The 21,587-nt window shown below is 43.0% G+C and overlaps 1 protein-coding gene across 11 annotated transcripts; it reads left to right on the top strand.

Moving 5' to 3' along the window:
• The first annotated feature begins 2,151 nt into the window (after positions 1-2,151).
• Positions 2,152-16,794, top strand: TMEM254 (transmembrane protein 254). 11 transcript variants are annotated; one of them, XM_011975566.1, is made up of 6 exons: positions 2,220-2,353; positions 5,414-5,517; positions 5,718-5,777; positions 10,137-10,164; positions 14,292-14,343; positions 15,027-16,794. In XM_011975566.1, the coding sequence occupies exons 1-5, from the start codon at positions 2,264-2,266 to the stop codon at positions 14,322-14,324; spliced, it is 315 nt and encodes a 104-aa protein (XP_011830956.1). In that variant the 5' UTR covers positions 2,220-2,263; the 3' UTR covers positions 14,325-14,343; positions 15,027-16,794. The 11 variants fall into 11 exon arrangements, 7 of the variants coding, with proteins under 7 accessions (XP_011830947.1, XP_011830938.1, XP_011830923.1 ...); XM_011975557.1 differs by lacking the exon at positions 10,137-10,164 and having other exon boundaries at positions 2,152-2,740; XM_011975577.1 differs by lacking the exon at positions 10,137-10,164.
• Positions 16,795-21,587: the final 4,793 nt, after the last annotated feature.

Here is a 21,587-nt window from a genome sequence, read left to right on the forward strand (position 1 = left end):
CAAGATCACAACACTGCACTCCAGCCAGGGCAACAAGAGCAAAACTCCGTCTCAAAAAAAAAAAAACAAAAAACATAGGGTAGCCTTGGTGAGGATGGACTCTGTGGATAATGATAATGGACTTCTTGTCTTTGAGGTGTAATCCTTGGTAAAGGTGACCAACTGGGAAGAGGTAAGGGCTGAAGAGATTGTTTTAGTCATCTGAAGGTGAAAATTGAATCTGAAAGGTACTGAAAACACAAAGAAGATAATAAACAAAACTTATTCTAGGAGAGAAGAAATAAAAGAAAAGCTGAGAAAACAAGGAGTTATTCAGAGGGAGGAGAAGAATAAAGAGGGTAGTGTGATCAAGGACGATAAGGACTAAGAAAACAGCAATTGTTACTGTTAATCTTTATATTCAAGGGCACTGTGGTCTACCTGGGAAACGGATTTCCTCACATATTCTGAAATTCATTCTTTAAGACTTTATATCCCAAGATACTTAGGTAAAAAATGAGGAAAGAGAACCTTGGCTGGTTTCAGAGGGCCCTCTCTGGAACTGGAACGCTCAGCTGCCACTTGGTTTCCAGTATTCCTCACCTACTTGGGCATGACGGGACCCTGTGCTGTTTCTTCTTCCTTGAAATAAGGACAATAGTTTACTGCCTAGGATTGTTTTAAGAATTAAATGAATTAATTCTTGTATAGTACTTAGAACAATGCCTTGAACATAGTAGGTGTTCAATAAATACCAGCTATGGTATAGTAACTTTTTTTTTTTTTTTTTTTAAAAAGAGAGTCTCACTCTATAGCCCAAGCCGAAGTGCAGTGACGGATCTTGGCTCGTTGCAACCTCTGCCTCCAGGGCTCAAGCAATTCTCGTGCCTCAGCCTCCCAAGTAGTTGGGACTACAGGCACACGCCACCACCCCCGGCTAATTTTTTGTATTTTAGTAGAGATGGGATTTCACTATATTCCCCAGGGTGGTCTCAAACTTCTGAGCGATCCACCCATCTTGGCTTCCAAAAGTGCCAGGATTATAGGCGTGAGCCACCGCGCTCGGCCAGTAACCCATTTTTAAGGCCCAGGTGAAACAGTCTTTCTCTCACGTTTCATCAGACACTTCAGCTCCATATGCCTCCCACAGTTCATTGATGATACAACAGTTCGCACAGGGCCTGGCACACACCCTAAAGGCTCAGCAGTATTGATATTGACCCACACTTACAAAGCACTGTGGGCCAGACACTGCTGTGCTTTCTTTACAGATATCAACTCATTTCACCCACCCTAAAAACCCCGAGGTTCCAGAAACTGGCATATCCTCATTTTACAGATACAGAAACTAAGACACAGCCGGGCTAATTAAACTAAGCTTACACAAAAAGCCAAGACAGAGCCAGGACTTAAATCTAGGCAGCCTGTTTCACAGTCCCTGCTCATAACCATGGTGCTGTACAGTTCCAAACATCTTAACTAATGAGGACAGCATTATTTCTCAACGTGCACAGCACAGAAAACCTCAAAACTTAGACTCTCAGTAAAACACTATCTATTCTTTTTTTTTTTTTTTTTTTTTTTGAGACAGAGTCTTGCTCTGTTGCTCAGGCTGGAGTGCAGTGACGTGATCTCGGCCCACTGCAACCTTCACCTCCCAGGTTCAAGAGGAAGTGCAGCCTCTGGAGTGGCTGGGACTATAGGTGCACAGAACCGCTACCACCTAATTTTTTGTGTTTTTAGTAGAGACGGGGTTTCACCATGTTAGCCACGCTGGTCTCAAACTCCTGACCTAAAGTGATCCACCAGCCTGGGCCTCCCAAAGTGCTGGAATTTATTCCAACATATCATTCATTCATTCATTGCTGGAATTTATTCCAACACCTCATTCATTCATTCATTCGAGACAGAATCTCGCTGTGGTGCCCAGGCTGGTCTCAAACTCCGGAGCTCAAGCGATCCTTCCGCCTCAGCCTCCCAACGTGCTGAGATTACAGGGACACATCACCGCGCCGGCCCCAACATCTTTACCTCAAACCCAGAAAAGTGACAGAGGAGAGTCTCCCCTACAAGATGATGACCAGCCCTCCAGACCTGAGCCCAGGTGGGATTCGAAGGCCCCTGTACTGGGGCCAGACAGGGAGACTCGCTCTCAGAGAGTTCCGAAACCGCACCACCTTCTCCCTGCGGGGATGGCGGGAGGAGCGCGGGCCCGCCCCGGCTCTGCCTCCTCTCTCGCGCTGGACGGAGTCCAGACGCGCGCTCCCGGGGAGGTGTTGCAGCCATGGCGCCGGCAGCCGGCGCGGCGGCTTACTTTCAGCGAGGAAGTCTGTTCTGGTTCACAGTCATCACCCTCAGCTTTGGCTACTACACAGTAAGGGCAGCCGCTGGAGGGCTATGGTCTGGCGAGGGAGCAAGCGCTCCGTTCACCCCAGGACCTAGGCCCACAGGCGGGGAGCCGGGGGAAGTCGTGCAAGCACAATCCCTACTCCCGCGCGCTCGGAACGCCAGACTCCGGAATGAGACGCAGGCATATCGGTCCGCCAGGGTCTTGGGCCGGCGCCCAGCGCCCTGAGAAACCGGCTAGTCAGGCTTTTCTTATATGGGGGCGGGGACGGCTGGAGAGCTCCCGGTTAACTCTGTGTCTGGGTTTTTCAAGAGGATGGCGAAGTCGCAGGCTAGCAATGCCGCTACCGCCTATTTCCGTCCAGCCAGACCCTTGCCCTCTCTGGTCACAGTCCTAGGGCTGGGGTACTTCGCGGTGAGGCGTAGGGCGGGGCGGGCGTCTGTTTTGGCCCACCGGGCCCTCGTAGGGCGAGGGGCGCTGTGGGAACGAGGCCTGTGCGCACGCGCCTCTGACGGTTGTCTAGGTTACTCATGTAAGCGGAAGTTTGGTGGGCTGTTAGGATGGTTTCTGCTTTGCAGTGTTCCTGTCTTTGGGTCCTCACCTCTGCACGGTTACTAACGGGTTTTCCGAGCTTAAGCCTCTCACGAAGCGAGAAGTCAAGTTGACCGACTGCCATAGGCCTACCAAGTCAGAATAGGGCTTCCGAAGCAGAATGTTTGAGCCAATAGGAATTGTTTGGAAAACGAGGATAAACCTAAAGGATGGGTAGGATTTAAGTGTTAAGGGGAGATAAAGAGGATATCACTGTTGTGACATAGGTGTGGAAGCAAGAAAGCTGTACCTAGAAAAAGAGCGACGTTTGTTTGGCTGAGAAATAATCCGTTTATAGGATAACGAGAAAGATGCGTGGAAAAGTAGGTTGGGGGCTAAGGTGGTAATTTTGTTTTTTTGTTTGAGACGGAGGCTGGCTCTGTCACCCAGACTGGAGTGCAGTGGCGCGATCTCGGCTCGCTGCAACCTCTGCCTCCCAGGTTTAAGTGATTCTCATGCCTCAACCTGTAGCTGGGATTACACCACGCCCGGCTAATTTTTTGTATTTTTAGTGGAGACGGGGTTTCACCACGTTGGTCAGGCTAGTCTCGAACTTCTAACCTCAAGTGATAAGGTGGTAAAATTTTGAAGGAAGGCGAAGCTATTTGGATATACCAGTAGATCCTGGAGATTGGGAATGGGAGATTATGTCCACGGTGTTGCTTGTTGGTGTCAAATCTGACCGACTCTGTCCTGATTTCATCATGTGTACAATGGAGGCGTTGAATTGAAAGTTTTCAAAGGTGCATTTCTATTCTACGATTTTGTGTCTGTGACTAGTTAGAATATAGTTGGAGGAAAGCTTTGGGGACTTCAAATTGGGATCTTGTGGAGCTGGCAGATGCTCCCCTTCCCCTTGGTTTGGGAGGATGCAGTGATATTTGTGCATTATTTAAATTTCAGATGTGAAACAGCATCGTGAAAGAGATAGTACTGCTCTTTACAAAGATTTGAATGGGACAATACATTTTGAAACTGTTGGCAGTCATTCTCAGAAAAGTCTAAGCTGGCAGAAGTTACAATACAGAGGCTGAGAAAAAGTTAAGATTACGAAAAATTTATGTAATTAAGCAGTTGCTATTAATATGTCACAAACCTTATCTCACTTATTTTCCATCTCAGTGCAGTGGATCATTCTCAGTTTTAGAGGTACAAAAAGGGAAAGCCAAGAAAGGAATTCTAAATTAAACAGAGGTTTGGCTGGAGCCAGTTTCTGCAGTAAAGACACTAGCCAAAGCACATAAACTCAAACTTTGCTAATATCTTTTATAAAATAATGGTTTTGGTGGAATGTATTAATAGGAGTCAGCCAGGCATGGTGGTTCTGTAATCCCAGCACTTCGGGAGGCCAAGGTGGGCAGATTGCATAAGCCCAGGAGTCCAGGAGTTCGAGACCAACCTGGGCAACATGGCAAAACCTCATCTCTACAAAAAAAAAAAAAAAAATTAGCCGTGGGCGGTGGTTCACGCCTGTAATCCCAGCACTTTGGGAAGCTGAGGAGGGCAGATCACCTGACGTCGGGAGTTGGAGACCAGCCTGGCCAACATGGTGAAACTCCGTCTGTACTAAAAATACAAAAATTAGCCAGGCGTGGTGGCATGCACCTGTAGTCCCAGCTACTCTGGAGGCTGAAGCAGGAGAATCACGTGAACCCGGGAGGCAGAGGTTGCAGAGAGCCAAGATCGTGCCACTGCACTCCAGCCTGAGCGACAGAGTGAAACTCCGTCTAAAAAATAAATAAATAAATAAAAATTAGTCAGTCGTGGTAGCCCATGCCTGTATTCCCAGCTACTTGGGGGAGCTGAGTTGGGAGGATCACTTGAGCCTGGTAAGTTGAGGCTGCAGTGAGCCGTGATCGTGCCACTACACTCCAGCCTGGGTGACAAAGCGAGATCCCTTCTCTACAAAGAAAACAAAAGAAGAAAAGGAAGAATAAAAGACTAGGAGTCATCCACCATGGTCACTGAGTCTGATAACCACATACTTGCCTCAGCATAAATCTCCCAGTAGAGTTGCTTTTAGAAAATAGAAGTCATCCTGGCACAGTGGGTCATGCCTGTAATCCCAGCACTTTGGGAGGCCAAGGTGGGAGAATTGCTTGAGCCCTGGAGTTGGAGACCATCCTGAGCAACACAGTGAGACCCCATCTCTATATACAATTTTTTAAAGTAGCTGGGTATGGTGGCACCCACGTGTAGTCCCAACCACTTGGGAGGCTGAGGTGGGAGGATGGATTGAGCCCAGATGGTGGAGGCTGCAGTGAGTCATGATCATGCCACTGCACTCCAGCCCCAGCAGCGGCGTGAGACCCTGTCAAAAAGAAAAGAAAAGAAAAGAAAAAGAAAGAAAATAGAAGTCAAGAATGGAGGCCCAAATGACTGTTGAGAGTTTCTTTGGTCTGCAGTTACTTTTGTATTGTTTCACAGCCTTTCTCAAAAAAACAAACAGGTTTTAAGTGGCCTAATAGGTATTCTGTGTCTCTGGTTCTCTTTCAGTGGGTTGTCTTCTGGCCTCAGAGTATCCCTTATCAGAGCCTTGGGCCCCTGGGCCCCTTCACTCAGTACTTGGTGGACCACCATCACACCCTCCTGCGCAATGGGTAAGGAGAGCTGCACAAATGGATTGTGGACACTGGAGCTCTGGTCTCACGGGAGACCTGGTAGGCCTGCAGCTGCCTTTTGGTATCTAAGAGTAGTGTTAGTTCACATTAAGGCACTTTTCTTTTTGAGATTGCTGTGTTAGATTTCATCAGCAGGTAACTATCACCTTAAAAAATACTCACTTTTTTTTTGGTTTCAGTTACTGGCTTGCCTGGCTGATTCATGTGGGAGAGTCCTTGTATGCCTTAGTATTGTGCAAGTAAGTCTTTGAAGTATCTGCTTCTTGCCTTTCTCTTAGTAGCTAATATAAATTGAGAGTAGCCGCATTTAAATAATTCACACACTTGTAGGCTGAGAACATTCTCAGGGTGGAGCAGAATCCCCATGCCTGATACTGAGCCTGGTACAGAGGGAGTACCCAGTAAATGTTTGATGAATGCATTCATTTTATGTTGGTTAACCAATTACTTAGTTATCTAATTCAGATGACTTTTGTTATTTTATTTTATTTTATTTTTTTGATACAGAGTCTCGCTGTGTCTCCCAGACTGGAGTGCAGTGGCGGGATCTCGGCTCACTGCAAGCTCCGCCTCCCAGGTTCACGCCATTCTCCTGCCTCAGCCTCCCGAGTAGCCGGGACTACAAGCGCCTGCCACCTCGCCCGGCTAATTTTTTGTATTTTTAGTAGAGACAGGGTTTCACCGTGTTAGCCAGGATGGTCTCGATCTCCTGCCTCGTGATCCACCCGCCTCGGCCTCCCAAAGTGCTGGGATTACAGGCGTGAGCCACCACGCCCGGCCGACTTTTGTTATTTTTTAACAAATTTTCTGGGTAGCCCCAACTAGACCAAAAGACTAGGAGCCTGGCTTCCAGTTTATAGAAGAGCTAAGTGACTGACCTAGGCCGATGACTCACAGTCCTCGTTTTACAATTGAGCCACCTGAGGAGCTTTTTCAAAATACACACATCTGGTTTCCAGACCCAGAGATTCTGATTGGGTAAGTCTTGCCTCAGAGATAGGAATGTGTTCTTTTTAAAAGCTCCACAGATAATTCTAGGATGCAGTGCTAGTTAAAAGCCCCCAAACCAGACCCCACTCGGCAGATGCTAGTGTAGCTTAATACTGTATGAGAATACTAGAAAAAATTATCTTTATATTTGTACTAAAGTATATACAGAAAATATGGTACAATGAAAAAACACGATTATAGAAATGCCAAATTGCTTTCCAATTAATTTCTGGTCAAGATATTAATTGAATTAATTTCTGGTCAAGATATACTATCTCCTCTATTATTTTTCTATTCTAAAAGTGGAAAATAAGATACTCTATTACTATTACTATGTTTCAGTCATAAAAAAATCAATATTCATTGGGCACTACTATGTCAGAGACTGCTAAGTATGTTAAATAGAATTATCTTACTCTGTTTTCTTGTTTATTAAACAAAGAGGCTAGACTTTTGTTTTGTTTTGTTTTGTTTTGTTTTTTGTTTTTTGAGACAGAATCTTGCTTTGTCACCCAGGCTGGAGTGCAGGGGCGCAATCTTGGCTCACTGCAATCTCTGTGTCCTGGGTTCAAGCGATTCTCCTGCCTCGGCTTCCCCAGTAGCTAGGATTACAGAAGCCCACCACCATGCCCGGCTAATTTTTGTATTTTTAGTAGAGACAGCGTTTCACCATGTTGGCCATGCTAGTCCTGAACTCTGACCTGTCAGGTGATCCGCGTGCCTCGGCCTCCCAAAGTGCTGGGCTTATAGGCATGAGCCATTGTGCCCAGCCACAAGCTAGACTTTCTATGAAGAGGGGCAGAAAGTAACTTGATTATTTCTTTCTCACCCCTCTCCAAGTAAATTCGTTTTGTAGATTGTTCCCCACCTTCCACTGTATCTTTGGATGGAATTTCAAGCAGATCATAGGATTTCCAGTCACCATCTGATACTATCCATTCTAGCTCAGTCTATTTGTTAAAACTATAAACTTTTTTCTAATTCAAAATGTCTGTTCTCATCCAACTGGGGCTCAGGAGCCTGCAATGGGGAGAAGGGTGCAGTTGATGTCTTCTCTTGCACTTCACCTTCTCCTCTATTCACTAATAATCGCTGTTTGTAGTCCCTTGGGATAGTGGGAATAGTTAGGGAGAAGGAGGCTCAGCCTTAAATAGCTGCTGCTGGCTGGGCGCAGTGGCTCACACCTATAATCCCAGCACTTTAGGAGACCGAGGCGGGCAGATCATTTGAGGCCAGGAGTTTGAAACCATCCTGGCCAACATGACAAAACCCCATCTCTACTAAAAATACAAAAAATATTTTAAAAGCCAGGCATGGTGGTGTGTGCCTGCAGTCCCAGCTCCTCAAGAGGCTGAGGCACGAGAATCGCTTGAAGCCGGGAGGCAGAGGCTGCAGTGAGCCAAGATCGTGCCACTGCACTCCAGCCTAGGTGACAGAGCAAGACCCTGTCTCAAAAAAAATAAAAATTAAAAAAATAACAGCTGCTGCCTTGTGATCAGGCAGCTGGGTGCTGTGTGTATTGCATATCCAGTATTGGCTCTTTCTCTCTAGAGGGGATGTGGTAGATTTTTGAGACACTGTTCCTCACCTGGATCTCCCTTCTGCAGTTTCCTTGATGATTCGTTTAGATACCTCCTCCAGAGTGCCACTTGCAGTTTCACCCTCAGAGTGTATTTGCTGGGAAGAATTACCCTTTTTTTGAGATCACTTCCATCTTTCAGGTGGGCCTGTGGTACAGGGTCCCTTTTAAAACTACTCGTGTCCATTGCCTTCTTTAGGATCTGTATGGCTCACAGTAAACGACTGCCATATCCCTCCAGTGGGATAATCTGCAAGTGCATGCAGTTCTTAGTGTGGCAGTGCTTCCTTCTCTCCCAGCAAGCAGGCCAAACAGTGTTTACTCTTTGGAATCAGAGATTAAACCCTTCCCCAAATTCCAGAGGACTCATGTCAAGCTCTACAAATGATTCTGTTGAAGCCGTTCTCTGGGCTTGACTTGTGGGAAATGCCACAGTCCACTAGGACCTCTTTCCAATGGCCTCTGCAGCGTCCCAGTGGAATCTCAGATGGGAAGTGTCCGGTCCAGCCCCTCCACTTGGAATGTAGGAGTGCCTGACAGCTATTTTGTTGTTAGCATTTGGAGTATCTGATGAAAACCAAAACACTCAAATTTTATTTTTATTTGTTTATTTATTTTTTTTCTTTTTTGAGACAGAGTCTCACTCTGTCGCCAGGCCGGAGTGCAGTAGCGCGATCTCGACTCACTGCAACCTCCACCTCCCAGGTTCAAGCGATTCTCCTACCTCAGCCTCCCGACTAGCTGAGATTACAGGTGCCTGCCACCAAGTCTAGCTAATTTTTGTATTTTTAGTAGAGACGGGGTTTCACCATGTTGACCAGGATGGTCTTGATCTCTTGACCTTGTGATCTGCCCACCTCCGCCTCCCAAAGTGCTAGGATTACAGATGTGAGCCACCGTGCCCGGCCTTCAAATTTAATATACAATTTTTTTGAAGGGCAGAGGGAGAACAGGCATAGAGGTTAGGTCACTATTATTATGTTTTTGAAATCATTTCTTTATAGTCTAACATGTTAGAATGTATCATTAGTCACTAGAAATCAGAATAAATACTCCTTTTGAACTATGAGATGATGACTGGGCATGGTGGCTCCCACCTGTAATCTCAGCACTCTGGGAGGCTGAGGCGGGTGAATCACCTGAGGTCAGGAGTTTGAAACCAGCCTGGCCAACATGATTGAAACCCCGTCTCTACTAAAAATACAAAAAAAAAAAAAAAAAAAATTAGCTGAACGTGATGGCACATGCCTGTTATCCCAGCTACTCAGGAGGCTGAGGCAGGAAAATCGCTTGAACCTGGGAGGCGGAGGTTGCAGTGAGCTGAGATCACACCACTGCACTTTAGTCTGGGCGACAAAGTGAGACTCTGTCTCAAAACAAAAAAAGAAAAAGAAAGTGCCATTTTTGGTGGGGGGGGTGGGAGGCAAAAACCCTTTGCTATTTTGGTAGATTAAAAAGGGTATCTAGCCATTTTAACTTGTATTTATTTGATTACAAAGTGAGGTTCAACTCTTCTTTGAAAGGTGCTGGTAGTTCTTGTTACATAATAATATTTTAACAAGAAAAATAGAACCGTTTTTCCTTAGGGATAAATAAATTAGTATCTCTTTAAGGCCAACATTCATGTTCTTTGTTACCATTTTATAGTCTGGAGTTTTCCATTCAGAATATATAACTTATTCTCTTAGTTCAGAAATTAGATTCTTGCTGCTTGCATACCTCGGTTGGCTCTGCAGCCCTTAGAAAGGTTTTTCAGGTTTTGCAAAAATTTATATGTACAGTAGATTTTATTACAATGGAGAAACAGAAGTTCTTGACAAGTGGAAGTACTTTGTGACAGGGCAGCCTCGAGTGACCAAAACAGATAAATTGTGAAATTTTTCAAGTATCAGAGGTAACATTTTTTCCTAAGGCAGGAAAAATGTACTCACAAAGATATTTTTACATGTGCCTGGGTCTTGGTGGAATCGTTAAGGGACGTGTGAATTAAATTAAGAAAACTCTTAAAAGGGTTATGTCTTTTAAATAGGCAAAATGAGCTAAGAGTACAGATAAGGGTGTGTGAATGAGAACAAGTTACGAAGACCCCGGGAAAACCCTTCTGCGGGTTACCTAGCCACCAACTGTGACCCCTCTGAAGGAGGGGGAAACAAGCACTGCTGTTCAGTGAGCCTGCTCTTCCAAGATGGCAACTCTTCTTTATTTTTCTTTCCTAAGTATCTTACACATTACAGAATCATATAAATTTACTTTCCACAACAAAATATTTTTGTTGTTTTGCCTATTTCAAAACAAACATGTTTGTTTTTAAAAGTTAATAATGTTCGGCCGGGCGTGGTGGCTCAAGCCTGTAATCCCAGCACTTTGGGAGGCCGAGACGGGCGGATCACGAGGTCAGGAGATCGAGACCATCCTGGCTAACACAGTGAAACCCCGTCTCTACTAAAAAAAAAAATACAAAAAACTAGCTGGGCGAGGTGGCGGGCGCCTGTAGTCCCAGCTACTCGGGAGGCTGAGGCAGGAGAATGGCGTAAACCCGGGAGGCGGAGCTTGCAGTGAGCTGAGATCCGGCCACTAGGCTCCAGCCTGGGCGACAGAGCGAGAGTCCGTCTCAAAAAAAGAAAAAAAAAAGTTAATAATGTTGTGCTAAAAACTCAGCTAATAAAATTGAAAGTTGGCCAGGTGCAGTGGCTCACGCATCCAGCGCTTTGGGAGGCCGAGGCAGGTGGATCACGAGGTAAGGAGTTTGAGACCAGCCTGGCCAATGTGGTGAAACCCTGTCTCTACTAAAATACAAAAATTAGCCAGGCGTGGTGGTGGGAGCCTGTAGTCTCAGCTACTCGGGAGGCTGAGGCAGGAGAATCACTTGAACCTGGGAGGCGGAGGTTGCAGTGAGCCGAGATTGCGCCACTGCACTCCAGCCTGGTCGACAGAGTGAGACTCCATCTCAAAAAAAAAAAAACAAAAAAATTGATAGTTGCTGGGCGTGGTAGCTGACGCCTATAATCCAATTATATATATACATATAGTTATCATCTCTTTTATAATTGGTTTCCATGGTCATCTGTGCCTATTTTAAATTTTATTTTATTTTTTTAGAGATGGGTCTTACTGTGTTGCCCAGGCTGACCTTGAGCACCTGTGCTCAAGTGATCCTCCTGCCTCAGCCTCCCAAGTAGCTGGGACTATAGGTGTGCCACTGCACTGGGCTAACATATCCCTATTTGTCTATGTCTATACATATAAACCTACCCATCCATTAATAATAGTGCCTAGCATTCTATTATACAGATGTGCCTTAACGTATTTTAAAAATCCCCCTTCTGATGGGCTTTTAAGTCTCTACTTTTTTACCATTATAAGCAATACAGCAATGAACATGAATTGCATGCATTTGTCCCACTTTGGTATTTGTTCCCTTAGAAAAAAATTCCAAGATCTGGAATTTGAAGATTAAAGAATGAATACTTTTGGCTGGGCGTGGTGACTCACGCCTGTAATTCCAGCACTTTGGGAGGCTGAGGCTGGTGAATCACCTGAGATTAGGAGTGTGAGACCAGCCTGGCCAACATGGTGAAACCCTGTCTCCACTAAAAATGCAAAAAAAAAAAAAAAATTAGCAGGGCATGGTAGCAGGTGTAATCCCAGCTATTCAGGAGGCTAAGGCAAGAGAATCACTTGAATCTGGGAGGCAGAGGTTGCAGTGAGCCGAGAACACATGACTGCACTCTGGCCTGGGCGACAGAGCAAGACTCTGCCTAAAAATAAAACAAATGAATGAATACTTTAAATTATGATATGTATTGCCATATTGCCTTCAAAACTATGGGACTAATTTATGCTTCTAACATAAGTAAATGATAGTGCCCATTTCCCCACAATCTCACCAATACTCTTCAAATGGGCTGGCTTTTCTTGTTTATAGGCACTCCTTGTTTTTTCTGATCTTGAGTACTTTGTCCTTTAGGTATCTTGCAAATATCCTTTCTCACGGTCTTTTTGTTCTGTTGGGTCTTTTGATAAACAGAAGTTTATCAATGTAGTGAATTTTATTATTTATATTAAAGTTATATTCGTTTACAGCATCTTCTAACAGTTTTAGAATTTTTTTCTTTCACATTAAAATTTTCAGTCTACCTAGAGCTTATTTTTTGTAAGAGAGAAGTTTCCAACTTTACCTTTTCCATCTGGATGCCCAGTTATCCCAGAGCTATCTATTGAGACATTCAGTCTTCACTGATGTGCCCTACTTATATCATACATACTTATATGTATAGATCTGTTCCTGAACACTCTATTCTGTTCCATTGGCCTGTTTGTCCTTGGGCTAACACAAGACTGTCTTAATAGCAGCAGTTTTATAATCATTGTTTCTGACAAAGCATGTCCTCTCATCTTGTTCAATAGGATTGCCTTTTCCTACACCTTTCCATATTCTATGCATTGTCTTGTGCTACAAAAACAAAAAGTAAAGATGTTGAGATTTTCATTGGATTGACCATGTGAACGAATTTGGAGAACATTGGCATATTTCCATTATTTTTTTTTTCTTTTTTTTTCTTTAAGGTCAGGAAAGCATCAAATATTTCTATGATTGAGTCTTCTAAATGATGAAATGGTCTGTTTCCATTTATTTAGATCTCCTTTAATATATATATAATTTTAAGAGGTTTTGCACATTGTTTGTTACATTAATTTCCAGCTACTTCTACTTTGAGATGTTATTATAAGTGCCTTTTTAAAAAAAAAAAAAAAAAAAAAAAAAAGAAGGGGTCTCCCAGAGGCTGAGGCAGGAGAATGGCGTGAACCCAGGAGGCCCCAGAGCTTGCAGAGAGCCAAGATCGTGCCACTGCACTCCAGCCTGGGCGACAGAGCGAGACTCCGTCTCAAAACAAAACAAAAGATGGGGTCTCACTATGTTGCCTAGGCTGATGTCAAACTCCTGGGCTCAAGCGATCCGCCTGCGCCGGTCTCCCAAAGTGCTGGAATTATAGGCCCGAGCCACCACACCTGCAACTTTTGTTGTTGTTGTTTTTGTTTTTTGAGATGGAGTCTAGCTCTGTCGCCCAGGCTGGAGTTCAGTGGCATGACCTTGGCTCACTTTTTTTCATTTTCTAACTGTTTGGTGGTAGTTTGTATGAATATAGTCAATTTTTTATATTGACCTTATACCCAGCACCTTGCTAAATAAATTTATTAATTGTAACAGTTTATAGATTATTTTCAATTTTTCAGGTATAAAACTGTCCAGAAATACAGTTTTATTTCTTTCTTTCAATTCTGTCTACCTTTTGTTTATGTTTCTTCCCTTATTCTACTGGCCAGAACTTCCAGCAGTGCTGACTAGAAGTGTGCCTTCTTGTTGACCTCAAAGGAGAACTTTCAACATTTTGCATCATGTTTGTTATAGAGTTTTGTAGATCTCTTCTATCAAAATTAGGAAGTACCATTGTATTTCTAACTTTGCTGAGAACTTTTATTAAAAATGGATGTTGGGTGTGGACGTAGGTGGCTCACACCTGTAATCCCAGCACTTTGGGAGGCTGAGGCAGGAGAATTAGTTGAAGCCAGGAGTTCAAGACCAGCCTGGGCAACAAAGCAAGACACTGTGCCTACAAAAAGCAAATAAACAAACAAAAAACCTAGCCAGGCATGGTGGTGCATGCCTGTGATGATCCCAGCTACTTGGGAGGCTAAGGTGGGGGGATAGCTTTAGCCCAGGAGTTTGAAGCTGCGGTGAGCTATAATTATACAGTACACTCCACTATAGGGGACAGAGTGAGACCCCATCTCTGTGGGGGGGCGGGCGGTGGAAAAGGAACGGATGTTGAAATTTGTCAAATGCCACTTCCGTATTTATTAAGATATTCGTATGATCTTTCCCTTTTAATCTGTTACTATAGAAAATTATATCATTTTTACATATATTGTTTTTAAAGTTTGTTTTAAATAAAAGTCATCCAAGTGAGACTTATTTATATACAGATGAGACTGTAGCAAGACATTCACTTCCATTGGGTCATCTTTTTTTACACTTCGTTTTAGGCAGTTAAATTTGAATGACGATATAAGCAGGTGTTTATCATGACTGTGTGCCAGGCTCCTTCCTGAGCATGTTGTGTGTATTATCCCATAAATCATCTCAACACACAGTGAGATAGCTACTGCTATTCCTGTTTTTCAGATGAGAAAACTGATTCTGAGAGATACTGAGTGATTTGCCCAGGTCATAGCCGGTAGGTAGCCACGCTAGGATTTATATCTGGTCTGTTTTCAAAACATTTGCTCTGAAGCCATACCAGTGCTTTTTACTCCATCTACCCATCAGAATCACATGAGAAACAGTCTTATAATACTGTGCCCTAGACAGTAGCCTGACTAGTTCTCAGGGAATAGTGTACCATCCAAAATACATTTATTAGAAAACAAGAAAGATGAAAAATAAACGAACCATCCAAGATAAGAAGCCAGAGAAAAGCAGCAAAATAAATCCAATGAAAGTAGTGGAAGGTATAATTTTTAAAAAAACTATATAGAAAAGGCCGGGCACGGTGGCTCAAGCCTGTAATTCCAGCACTTTGGGAGGCCGAGACGGGCGGATCACGAGGTCAGGAGATCGAGACCAGCCTGGCTAACATGGTGAAACCCCATCTCTACTAAAAAAATACAAAAAACTAGCCGGGCGAGGTGGTGGGTGCCTGTAGTCCCAGCTACTCGGGAGGCTGAGGCAGGAGAATGGCGTAGACCCGGGAAGCGGAGCTTGCAGTGAGCTGAGATCTGGCCACTGCACTCCAGCCTGGGTGACAGAGCGAGACTCTGCCTCAAAAAAAAAAAAAAAAAAAACTATATAGAAGACAATAACTCCCATGAAACTGTAAGATTAACATCTGGTGTTTAAATTTTGTTTTTTCTTTTTTAGGCATAAAGGCATCACAAGTGCTCAGGCTCAGCTACTCTGGTTCCTACAGACTTTCTTCTTTGGGATAGCATCTCTCACCATCTTGATTGCTTACAAACAGAAGTGCCAAAAGTAAACTTGAAGATGTCTGAAAGTTTGTTCTACACTTTTACATTCATTCTCACCTTTTTTTTTTTTTTTTTTTTTGGTGGGCTAGGGGAGGTGCAGTAGTTACTCAGTGATCTTTCTACTTTCTAGAAACTGTCTGTCCTTCGGAGCTATTTAAGACCCCCTCATTAGTCATTTTTTTCTCCTATATGCTCTTGTTGAGCTTGAATAGACCAGTTGTTACTTAAGAAACAGAGAAAGATTTTAACTTTTCAGTCCTATTTGGCAGAGGACTTCAGCTACCTTCCTAAGGTCTTTAGCTGTGTTGGCGCCCTTGTGTGCTCTGAGCTAAGTCACCTACTAAATTGACTTTTTGATTTGTATACCCTTGTTCCCGCCTTCTGATGAAAACACCTTACCCTCACAACCATCTTTCCTCTCCTTTCCCAAAGCTCTTTCCGCCTTGCTGCACTAAGATAAAGTGACACTTCCACTATATGTCAATTCCACACACATTTATTAGATACCTGTGAGGTAGGATCCTATCCTTTCAAACTTCCATTTCTCACGCTACAGAGAAAGATAAGGAAGATGAGCAAGTGCCTGGAATGGGGCAGGCTGAGCGGTCACACAGGCATAGAGGCACGCTGAGAACCTGGAGGGGAGACTGCAGAGTGCCTTCCCTGATGCTGCAGCCAGAAGTGATCCTTCCCTCCACCTGGCCCCTGGGACACTGTGCTTCGTAGTGTGCAGGGTCTGATGGCACTGCTAGATTGCTCCTTCAGCTCAGGGCCACGGCTTAAACAGCTTCACCTTTCCCCTCAGCACCTGTCCCACTACCTTGCACACAGGTGCTCTAACCATGTTTATTGAACAAAGGAGGGAAACTGATTTCACTTTCACCTGTTCATTATCATTCCAATTTTTATGTGAAAATGGCACAACCCATTTGGGGTACCCTCATCCCAAAAGAAAAGTCCAAGTCTACCTTTGACTCATACCACCTTTTTTGTGGGTTCCTTGGTGAGAAACCTGTATCTTTTTCATACCTTTCTATTTTATCAATCACTTCTCCAAAAGTGTCTCTTTCCAGCTCTGATTTATTCAAAAACACACAAGCATTCCTGTTTAGAGATTCTAGCCTATGGGTTATCTGGCTAGTTACTACCTCTCCTGTTCACTTAGTTATACTTTATTATTGCTCACAGGTTGTGGAGGCAGAATGACTCTGTCACCACTAGGAGCCGTTAGGGCTTCTTCCCTGGAGGACTGCCTGCGTGCTCTCTGGGGACTAGCCCTCATTTCCCTTCTGTGGTACAGTGGGGCAAGTTATTTGTATTAAACAAACATTTTTGAGAAACAACCTCCTCCCCAAAATGGAACCCCCAAGTAAAGCACAAGCCTGAAAGATTATGAACTATGAATTGTCTCTAATGGAGATAAATTTTTGCAAATATATCTCAGTCTTTCCCTGTGTTTTTCTGGTGATTAAGAAGTTGCTTTTTGGTAAGGAAAAGGATTTTTGACCATAGAGTTAGGCATCATGGAACCAGATTTCTTAATACCTGATCTTCCTCAAAGAGAAATAATAACAGTAATAGTGGTGCTGGGAACAATACGGCAGATTATTGAATGAAATGGATTAACTTGAATAAAATGCTGTGAATTATCTCCAGCTGAATGCTTTTCTTGTATTTGTCAGTTTTGACATATTTGATTCTTCTTCTCAAATAAACTGTACTAGGGAACTGTTTATACACTTCAGATATGTTTGTTTTTCACTGATAAAGAAATGCAAAACACAGTGGTTGTTGGGTATATACGTATTATATTTTAGAACTGTCCATGCCCCACTTACCTCCTCCACATACAAGGAATCACTAGGGTAGACATGAGTGTCTCCTTTTCATTGTAGGATTGTCTCCTTTTTGTTTCTGTTTTTATTCAACATTTGATTAAGTCTATGCACTAAGTAAGGAGTGTTCTGGCATTTTTTTAAATGCACGAAGTCCAGTATGCATCATTTAACAATGGGGATGCATTCTGAGAAATGCACTATTAGGTGAGTGCATCGTTGTGCAGATGTCATAGGGTGTACTCACAAACCAAATGGTAGAGCCGAGTACACACCTAGGCTATATGTTACAGTCTGTTGCCCCTAGCTACAAACCTGCATGGCATGTAGAGTAGTACTGAATACTGAAGGTAACTGTAACACAGTGGTTAGCATTTGTGTACCTAGCTTTTCTTTAGGATGGGATTAAATATATCCCCGTCTCTACTAAAAATACAAAAATTAGCCAGGCGTAGTGGCGGGTGCCTGTAATCCCAGCTACTCGGGAGGCTGAGGCAGGAGAATTGCTTGAACCCGGGAGGCGGAGGTTGTAGTGAGCCGAGATTGCAGCATTTCACTCCAGCCTGGGCAATAGAGTGAGACTCCATCTCAAAAAGCAAAACGAAAAACAATAGCTAAACATAGAAAAGATACTATAAAAATGTTTTGTTCTAATCCTATGGAACCAGCATCATGTGTGCTGTCTGTCATTGATCAAAACATCAGTATGCAGGCATGCCTGTATAAAATCCTATCATCTTATTTGGGGTATTATCATGGCTTAGATGCAAAGCGGGATCTAGTGAGCAAATGGTGCAGATCATTCCTTTCATAGACCCATAAACATCTCAGCGAGGTGAAGTAACTTGCTCAATATCACACAGAGAGGTATGATTCTGGGCCTTGTGTTGCCCACCTTCCCCATCACCTCTGAGTAAAAGTAAGTCTGTGAAGCAAAAAAAAAAATTAAAAATGGAGACATACTGGCTTTGTGTGGTAGTCATGGTGGTGATATGGGAGAAACAGCTTTATGTTGAGTTTGGATGAGAAAAGACCAGAGGCATCTCGGTGGAAGCAACCATGGAAAAAAAAAAGACTAAACTTTTCTTACCCACCTCTTAGATTTCCAAAGCACATATAGTTTGGAAAAATAAGAAAGGACCAAAAAAAAAAAAAACCCTCAAATTAATGACCTCAGAAATTAATAGCAGGCCCAATTTATAAACTAACGGTGTTTCCTACATTCAACATGTTTATGATTCCACGCAATCTAAGCATAGTTTATGAGCCACGTTGTTAACATAAACCTGGGTTAGGTTTAAGAGGTTATATTCCAGATATGTGTAAAGAGACTTCTTAGAAAAACAACTTGCTATCTCAGAGAGTCCTTATATCTTTACACTGAAGGTCTAAGAACACAAAAGAGAAGTCAGATAACCTGCACTTGAGATCAGAGAACACGGTGCAATCACATTTTTATCTTGCTAGGTCCCTTTCTGGTGTCTCATTAATTAAAGCTCTTAGTTTAGCAACTTGGTTGTGAATATTTTTCCTTTCCTTTCTTGTCAGCACAGTGAAAAAAATGCTGGTGGGGTAGCTGGGTAATACACTTGTAAGACCATGGAAACATTCTCTCTGCAAGGCTCCTTGTCTGCAACAAATTGTGAATTATGTTTCTATTTTCATCCACACTGGATGATAAGAGTCTTTAATGTTCATATTTCTCTTCTTGAAAAGGAGATTTGTGCTCTGAATCCACAGTAAACATTTGAAAAATCTACTCAAAATACTGTATTTGCAATTTCTGTGAAACATTTTAAGATGACTTCTAAGCTTTTATAAAGGATTAAGTACACCAATTGCCTCATTTCTATTTGTAGTAAGTCATAATGTTGGATTAAGGGAAATATTTTTGGTATACAACAAATACTGTTCAGTTACATTGGTGTTGTGGGAAATGGAAAAGTAATTTTCAAAAGTAAAAAAGAAATGCTGTTGAGGGAAGTATTCATGAAAGAACTTTTACTTACTTTTTCCTTATATTAATACATTGCACAGGATGAATTGCTACTAAAATTGATGAAATCTTAACATTGTTGTAAATGAGAGAAATGGCATCTATAATATAAGGTAGGGAAGAGTTCCCTAACTCTCAAGCACATAGAGGCCACCTCTACAACTTTAATCATGTCTACACTCCATCTAAATTTATTATTTAAAGCAATTCACTTTTTTTTTTTCTTTAGACTGAGTTTCGCTCTATTGTCCAGGCTGGAGTTGAGTGGCGTGATCTCGGCTCACTGCAATCTCTGCCTCCCAGGTTCAAGTGATTCTCCTGCCTCAGCCTCCCAAGTAACTGGGATTACAGGTGCCCGTCACCACACCCGGCTAATTTTTGTATTTTTAGTAGTGATGGGGTTTCACCATGTTGGCCAGGCTGGTCTCAAACTCCTGACCTCAAATGATCTGCTGACCTTGGCCTCCCAAAGTGCTGGGGTTACAGGCGTGAGCCACTGCACCTGGCCAGAAATTCACTTAAAAAAAAAATTTCCTACACAAGATTAACTATGAAGTCCCAGGCTTGGTTTCTTCATTATATTTTTTCTAATGCATATGAGAAGAAAGGATAATTATTACCTAAAATACCGTGCGTACTAGTGATGTATTTGACACACTTAAAAATCAGAAAGTGTTGCCCTACTAGTTGAGACTGAAGCATGGGGTTTAACCTGGCACTAGCCACAGGATTTTAGACAAGTTTGTCACCTTTCTGGATCTCAGTTTCATCATTAAAAGAATTGATGTTTTAGACATAAAGCCTTTGCCCATGCCTATGTCCTGAATGGTATTGCCCAGGTTTTCTTCTAGGATTTTAATAGTCCTAGGTCTTACGTTTACGTCTTTGATCCATCTTGAGTTGATTTTTGTATAAGGTGTAAGGAAGGGGTCCAGTTTCAGTTTTTTGCATATGGCTAGCCAGTTTTCCCAACATTTATTAAATAGGGAATCTTTTCCCCATTGCTTGTTTGTGTCAGGTTTGTCAACGATCAGGTGTGTGGTGTTGTAGATGTGTGGTGTTATTTCTGAGGCCTCTGTTCTCTTCCATTGGTCTATATATCTGTTTTGGTACCAGTACCATGCTGTTTTGGTTACTGTAGCCTTGTAGTATAGTTTGAAGTCAGGTCTGTCTCTTATACACATCTAGATGTGTATAAGAGACGGGTTGATGGGTGCAGCAAACCACCACGGCACATGTATACCTATGTAACAAAACTGCACGTTCTGCACATGTACCCCAGAACTTAAAGTATAATAATAATAATAATAAAAGAATTGAAATGCCACCCAATACCTGTTAGAACTTATAGACAAATTCAATAAAGTTGCAAGATACAAAGTCAAAATACAAAAATCAGTAGCATTTTCATACACTAACAACAAGCTATCCACAAAAAGAAAGAAAGAAAGCAATCCCATTTACAGTAGTTAAAAAGAAGTTAAATACCTAGGAGTATATTTAACCAAGGAAGTGAAAGGTTTCTACATTGAAAACTACAAAACATTGACAAAAGGAAGTGAAAACACAAATAAATGGAAAGACATGCCATGTTCATGTATTGAAACATTTAATATTGTTTAAATATCCATACCACTCAAAGCAATCTACAGATTCAGTGCCATCCCCATCATAATTCTAACAATATTTTTTCTCAGAAATTAAAAAAAAAAAAATCCTAATATTTATATGGCACTTTGGGAGGCCCAGGCAGGTGGATCACTTGAGGTCAGGAGTTCGAGACCAACCTGGCCAATATGGTGAAACCCCATCTCTACTAAAAATACAAAAATTAGCCAGGCATGGTAGCGCCCACTTGTAATCCCAGCTACTCGGGAGGCTGAGACAGGAGAATCGCTTGAACCCAAGAGGTGGAGAGAGAGAAAGAAAGAAAAAGAAAGAGAGAAGAAAGGAAAGATAGAAGAAAGAAAAAGAGAAAGAAAAAGAAAAAGAAAGGAAAGAGAAAGAGCAAAAGGAGGGAGGGAGGGAAGGAAGGAAGGAAGGAGAAAGAAAGGGAAGGAAGGAGAAAGAAGGAAGGAGGGAGGGAGGGAGGAAGGAAGGGGAAAGAAAGGGAAAGAAGCAAAGAAGGAGGGAGGGAGGGAAGGAGGAAGGAAGGAAAGAAAGAAGGAAGGAAGGAAGGAAGGGAGGGAGGGAGGGAGGCAGGGCAGGAAACTTCGTAAACTGTAATGTGTAAAGCAGGAGTAGTTTTCCTGGAAAGTTTGGGATTGCCCACTATGCAGCCTGTGCTCCTCAAACTTGACCACACGGATGGATCACAAGGGATCTTGTGAAAAGGGGAGTTCTGATAAAACACGGAGCCAGTAGGAGATTCTGCATGCCAGTGTGTCAGGAATTGGTTCCTTCCTGTGGGTTCTTGGTCTCGCTGACTTCAAGAATTAAGCCGCAGACCCTTCCGGTGAGTGTTACAGTTCTTAAAGATGGTGTGTCTGGGGAGGCCGAGATGGGCGGATCACGAGGTCAGGAGATCCAGACCATCCTGGCTAACACGGTGAAACCCTGTCTCTACTAAAAAATACAAAAAGCTAGCCAGGCGAGGTGGCTGGCGCCTGCAGTCCCAGCTACT

Source organism: Mandrillus leucophaeus, unplaced genomic scaffold, assembly GCF_000951045.1.
Source record: "Mandrillus leucophaeus isolate KB7577 unplaced genomic scaffold, Mleu.le_1.0 Scaffold1010, whole genome shotgun sequence".
Lineage (NCBI taxonomy): Eukaryota > Metazoa > Chordata > Mammalia > Primates > Cercopithecidae > Mandrillus > Mandrillus leucophaeus.